Source organism: Morone saxatilis, unplaced genomic scaffold (assembly GCF_004916995.1).
Source record: "Morone saxatilis isolate NCDOM2014 unplaced genomic scaffold, NCSU_SB_2.0 Contig21, whole genome shotgun sequence".
NCBI lineage: Eukaryota > Metazoa > Chordata > Actinopteri > Moronidae > Morone > Morone saxatilis.
The window spans coordinates 20,377,115-20,383,703 of NW_023339774.1; the positions used below are offsets into that span (position 1 = coordinate 20,377,115).

A 6,589-nucleotide genomic window follows, 5' to 3' on the forward strand; every position below is an offset into this window, starting at 1 on the left:
ATAGATTTTGGCTGTGTCTCTCTGTGTGTGTGTGTGTGTGTGTGTGTGTGTGTGACAAATCAAAATATCCACCTGAGGGAAGGTTTGTTGGACTTAAGTCAGAGCTTTAAACTACACTTCTGCAGCATTAATTTGATTGTGATGCATTCAACATCCACATTTAAGCAGGTTGTCGACATGTGGGCCAAACATTACTATTATGTGAGAGTGTTAATATCTATTAAGCGTGTGATGAGGTCAGTAGTTGCACTCTCCTTGTTTGTCTCTGCCAGGTGACTGTGGTGTCTGTGGCCTCCCCGACCTCCAGCGCCTCTCAGAAGTCAGTGGCGCTGCCCGTCAATGTAGCTCTTGGCCAGCAGATCCTCACAGTCCAGCAGTCCACGTCTGCATCTCCGGTCAAGGTGGCCGCCAGCCAAGCCACGACACAGGTGAGATCCCACTGCGGAGCGGGTCACTGTTATTGTCGGCTGGAGCGTGGGCGCGCCTGCTCCCGGCTTGATTTCAAGTCATTTGTTCTGTATCAACAATGAAGTATTCTGGGATGCCACGATCACCTCTAATGTAGAAAATACAGCACGTTGAAATGCTTTTTAATGAAGATTGTCTTCATATTGTTTGTTTTTGTCTATAAACAATAAAAGTGGCAGTGAAGAAGCATAATGAAAAAACAAGCTGTCACTTGTCACAGTCTGTCTGCTGCTCTGAGTGCATTACTCTTGGCTGTGTTTTATTGTTTTTGATGGCAACACATCCAAACTTAAACTGCCCTTTTATGTGATGTATCTTTTTGTCTATAAGATAAGATAAAAATATATATTATATTATATATTATAAGAGTAAAAATTACAATATGTACAATCTAACTTCTCTATTCTAACTCTTAAGGCCAGACTCTGTTCTGTATCAAGGTTTTCATTACAGAATGACTGTAGCTGCTCTTGCCCTTCTTACTGAAAGACAGTCTGGAACAATTTATGGACTTTACACTCATGTTTGGTAGGAGAGAGAACTCGCTAAGCCAGGACCGATTGGAGCGGCTTATGGCCGGCAACAAAAAGCTTTTGGCTTAATATTATGAGATCACTTAGGCTTGATATGAGGTGTAAATCTGTCCCAGCATTCTTTGAACTTCCAAGATTTAAGTTTTGACTCCTACTATTGTCGATTTTCATGCAAAGTAAATTTTTCCTTTTGTCATTTGGACTTAAAGCTCCGTCTCCTGCTCGAACATTTTCAGAATATTAAACCAGTGCAGTCTGTGGCCGTGGGAGGAGTCGGCGGCTCCCAGTTCAAGACCATCATCCCACTGGCCACGCAGCCGAACGTGCAGCAGATTCAGGTGCCAGGAAGCCGGTTCCACTACGTCCGCCTCGTCACAGCAACCACAGCTAGCAGCACGGGGCAGCCCAGCGGTCCCAGCACGAGCTCTATACAGACAGGTGACTTACAAACAGACGTTGTGATAGGCGTTTATCTGGTAACAAATGTTAACCTGCAAAAGCACACGCGGAAGCTCTTCTGTGGCAACTCATGATGCTTAATGTCTCCCAGCTAAACCGATGGTGGTGAGTACAGGAGCAGTCAGGATGTCTGTCCCGATCGTCCAAGCACAGACCATCAAGCAGGTAACTTCTGTAAATGCTGTTTTTTATTCAGAGCTTTCTGTGAAATGCCTCTGGAGCCGCATTCATGGATTGTGTTCCCTGTAGGTGGCGCCTAAGCCCTTGACGTCAGCAGTAGTAACCACCACTCAGACCCAGCAACGCCTGATAATGCCTGCAACCCCTCTACCCCAGATCCAGCCCAACTTCACCAACCTCCCTCCAGGCACCGTTCTGGCACCAGCTCCAGGAGGCGGGAACGTGGGCTATGCAGTCGTGCCAGCACAATATGTCACACAGGTCGGCGGCGTTTGTTTTGTTCTTTTGAATTCACTGCTCTTTGATATTTATGTGTTTCATTCATTTTGTGTTATCTGCCTCTCCTGTAGCTCCAGCAGTCACCGTTTGTGACCCTCGCCAGCAGCTCTAATTTCCCCACGTCCACTGGTATCCAGACTCAGGCCAGATTGCCACACAATGGGTAAAGAGGGACATAAAGAAGGGTCTTATTTTATGTGTTAATGTCACCAACTAAATCATTTGTCTTATGTTTAAAACTGCATTTACTAGACAAAAGAAGTATTGCAGCAAAATGAAGATGACTACAATGTGGCCTTCTTAATCTGTGACAGTATTTTTATTCTTTGGTTATCTCCGTTCAGATTACTGTTGAGGTTGCATTAAACAAATTGCCGATGAAAGCAATGAATGATTTGTTTTAAAAAAATATGCATTCTTTAGAAATACCACACGTGGGACATTATAGAGGCCTAGACACTAAGATACATGTAAATGTGTAAGCTCACACTGAAAAGTAAAACTTATGTAAAAGTTTACAGAACTACTACAACTGTTGTCTACTAATTGATATTGAATTGATTGTTGAAATGCTTTCATTTAATTTAAGTAATGTTATTCATCGGCTCACAGCTTGTCAACAGCAGAAGCAACGTCAAGACCAAGAAAACCATGCAACTGCACCAAGTCGCAGTGTCTCAAACTGTAAGTAGGACTTGTTAAGTAGGTTGTTGACTTTTCATGTGTTGTATTTATTTGACAGAAGTGTGTAGATAAACCCTGTCCTGATCAATATATCTTATGTGTAACTTCTGCTAACTAACGGGGCAGTTTTATTAAATAGAGCTCTGTCTTTCTTCCCTAGATACTGTGACTGCTTTGCAAACGGAGAGTTCTGCAATAACTGTAACTGCAATAACTGCTTCAATAACCTGGAACATGAAACAGAACGTCTCAAAGCTATAAAGGTAAGGTGGAGGTTTGTGAGTTATGTCACTGGACTGAGTTGCTTCCTGCCAGACGGATGAAATGAAGGTGAAAATGTGTTTTTTTTACAGACGTGTCTCGACCGGAACCCAGAGGCCTTCAAACCTAAAATTGGCAAAGGCAAAGAAGGAGAGTCGGACCGCAGACACAGCAAAGGCTGCAACTGCAAACGATCGGGCTGCCTGAAGAACTACTGCGAGTGCTACGAGGTGGGTTTCCTCACTGCAGGAGCTTCGTCACTTCCTTCACTTTATGCTGGCTAAACGGACTGTTAATTTACATTTGTATATGTCCTTCGTTTCACCTCACAGGCGAAGATCATGTGCTCGTCCATTTGTAAGTGTGTTGGCTGCAAAAACTTTGAGGAGAGCCCAGAGAGGAAGACCCTGATGCACCTGGCGGATGCAGCAGAAGTGAGAGTACAGCAGCAGACTGCAGCGAAGACCAAGCTGTCCTCACAGATCTCAGACCTGCTCATGCGGACGACACCTGTTATTTCAAGTGGAGGCGGGAGGTACGCTAACACTTAACTCTACTACAACAATAATTACAGGAGCACTCTTGAGGAATAATCATTTGCATTATTACTGTAACAGCAGAAGTTGTTTATGGTCATTTCTTTCCTCCTAACCTTTTATTATTTAAAGCATGGAGTCACAAGCACTGACTGACAGTCATGAAAGCAAAGTCCAGGAGTGAAAGAAGAAGTGAAAGAAGAAGAAGCTAATCTTAATACAACAATCCCTGTTATTCAGTCATAGTCTGCTTTAGATAAATCTGCATTTGTTTAAGTACTTTTTCATTCCCTGATTCTTTTTGGTCACTTGTTCAATTTATACCTGTTCATGACTGTATGTCAGGAGGTTAAGTCTTGGTATGAACAATGAAGAACAAGTCTAGCAGCCTTATCTTGGCCTAATGGAAGTTCATTGAGATCTTCTTTATTTAACCATATGACTTCTCACACCCCACTTTTAATTCATCGTGGGAATGGTGGACTACGAAATAAATTAATAATTTGCAATATTACAGCAGTTGAAGTTGTTTATGATCCCTCATCCCTCTTTTATCATTTAAAATTAGTTCTTTGACATCTGCGGTTACCCACTGTATGAAACACACTGATGTTAACTTTCTTTGCTTATTTAGTAATGTTGGTAATATTAAATGGGGATACTTAAGGCACCTGGAAAAACATTCTCAAACATTAAATATCCATGACTACAAAAGCAACAAATAAAAACGCATATCTTTTTAGTTTGAAATATTTTATTCATGTAAAGGCAATTTGCATCCAGTGTGAGAATGGTGGACTCTAACAAAAACATTCTTTGCAATATTATTATTGCATCTGAAGTTTTTTGTTTCTCCCATTCCCTTTTATTATTTAAAATGAGAAGTTTCTTTGACTAGTAGGTAACATAAACTCAGTGAAAACTTGCAACTTTATGTATGTTTCTCCCTAATTGTAGTATTTGAATATTAATGTATGAAGAAAAATGATCAAGTCCGTGTGTAACTGTAACTCCCCACCTCTGCTAACATATAATGACAGCTGATGACATGAAGGACGATGTATTTTCTCACTGAGGTGTTGGTTCCATCTCCCCACAGGCTGCCGTATACGTTCGTAACAAAGGAGGTGCTTGAAGCGACGTGCGAGTGTCTGCTGGAACAGGCCAAAAAGGCAGAACAGACTCATCAGCCTCAGGCCGAAACGGAGAGATTGATCCTGGAGGAGTTCGGACACTGCCTCATGAGGATAATCAGCTCCGCGGGGAAAGCCAAAGCAGACTGTGCCTCCATCAACTGCTAGGCCAGGAACTGTGGCTCTCCCCGCCCTCTAACCCGCCCCCAGCTGTGGGGGGGCCCGAGAGGCACGGACGACTCTGCGCTGTTTCTCGGACCCCTGTGGGGGTTTTCTCTCCTGCAGGGAAACAGGTTGTCTCCAACATCAAAAGGCAGAACAATGGCCTGAAAGTCGATTCCCCTGCCCTGGGCAAGCTAAGGCCAGCTGGAATAATAAACATGGAACAGACTCTAACTGAAGGACGAACTGACAGACCTTCGAAGCTGTTCTCTCACTTCTCGTTCTCCTGGCTGCGACGGACAGAAATGACCGAGCGAGGTAGTGCTGAACAGGAATTGAATCGTTTCTTCACTTTATTTTCCCTACGAGGCTCTATCCGATCTGTTTCTCCAAACTTTTGTTCTTCCATTTTATTCTTCTCTTATTCTTTCCCTTTTTGAGGTTTTCGATAAAAAGAAATGCCTGTAATTTTTATGTAATCATTTGTGCTTACAGTAGACAAACAGAACATGTATCTTTTGATATTTATTTTGACAAGTATTTGTAATCAATGTGAGCGCTAATATTGTGTGGCTTCATAGTGCTGCAAACTGTTAATTATTAACCAAGGCTAGGCTAAATTGTTTCTATGAAAATGAGTAGAGGCAATCTTAGGTTTTTATCCTAAAGGTAAGTTGAATGCACACACGTAATGCATTATGCACACATGCACAGATACACAGCACCGCTCAGACTAGTTGGAACTAGACTGGCCGAGGTACACAGTTCTTCTGGTGCTGTTTTCTGTTTTATTAGTCACATGCTTACTGTACATTAAAAACACCGTGAATGGAAAAATAATTGAGACCTATATGACTTGTTAAATGACTGGAGGAAAGCAGGAACACATAAAAAAACAAAGATGACAGTTTCCTGATCTGTCTGAGGCTGGATTAATGTCGCAGGGGCACAAATGAAGAGCAATTAAAGGAGCAAACATCCATTTTGACATTTTAATAGCAGGTAAAGCACAGAAGTAATTAATAATATAATTTACTAATGCTTGTTCCAATGTTCTGTTGTTGCGTTTGCTGGATAATTAGCATAACTTAAAGCAGCAACATGAACTTTCTTTTTGTGTTGATTCTGGCGGCCCCTGTGGACAACTCATATCACAACACATATCATCAGAGCTGCTTGTGGGACGGTCGAATAGCTTCAGAAACCTTCGAGGTTTGAACTCATTACACAAGAACTTCTGTCCCTTTTTCATGTGAGTGCAACACTATTAATGTCTTCCAGGAGAGACTGAAATCGTGTTCCCTTATTTAAACAACATCACGGCCAGCTTCCTGCTCCGCCTTCCAGTGTGGCCGTTTGGAACGACTGTAAACACTTTTGATTTCCGAGTAAAAACACGTTTTGCTAACTAGTTATTTTTCTAGTATAACGCATCCTTACCAGGAAACCGAAAGGCCCCAGAAACCTAATTTATCTGTTGGTTATTTACTATGAGTAGCAACATGAATTCTACATTAGTTTTGGTTATTTCTCATAAGAGATTTCTGTGTTTGTGTTTTGTGTCAGGGCTCAGGTGGGAAAGGGTGAAAGGATCGCATCTATCTGTGCATCAATCAGAGTTTAGGAACATTTGGACAGTTAAACTCTTAACAAACAGTAAACAAGTATTTAATTTCAAACTGAGTGTTGCACATCTAGTGAATGAATATTTAAGGTGGATAATTAAATCCAGGGGCTTTATTTCCTCCGTATTTCTCTCCAATATAGAGCTAGAGTTATAGCTTCTCAGGTGTGATGATGTGGTGCTTTTTTTTCCTGTCATATTGTAAATGGAATATTTTGGGTTTTGGATGAATAAAACAAGCAATTTGATTACATCATCTTGGGGATTTGG

At 41.7% G+C, this 6,589-nt stretch overlaps 1 protein-coding gene across 1 annotated transcript in view; it reads left to right on the forward strand.

Moving 5' to 3' along the window:
* The window catches only part of lin54 (lin-54 DREAM MuvB core complex component), a gene marked incomplete at its 5' end in the record, with an annotated part of 8,248 nt that extends 2,530 nt beyond the window's left edge, over window positions 1-5,718 (forward strand). The window contains 10 exon segments of the mRNA XM_035668255.1: window positions 273-428; window positions 1,238-1,439; window positions 1,552-1,625; window positions 1,710-1,901; window positions 1,991-2,082; window positions 2,532-2,603; window positions 2,764-2,866; window positions 2,957-3,094; window positions 3,197-3,399; window positions 4,500-5,718. Of these exon segments, the coding sequence (XP_035524148.1) occupies window positions 273-428; window positions 1,238-1,439; window positions 1,552-1,625; window positions 1,710-1,901; window positions 1,991-2,082; window positions 2,532-2,603; window positions 2,764-2,866; window positions 2,957-3,094; window positions 3,197-3,399; window positions 4,500-4,701 (1,434 nt within the window). The 3' untranslated portion in view covers window positions 4,702-5,718.
* Between the last annotated feature and the right edge of the window lie 871 nt (window positions 5,719-6,589).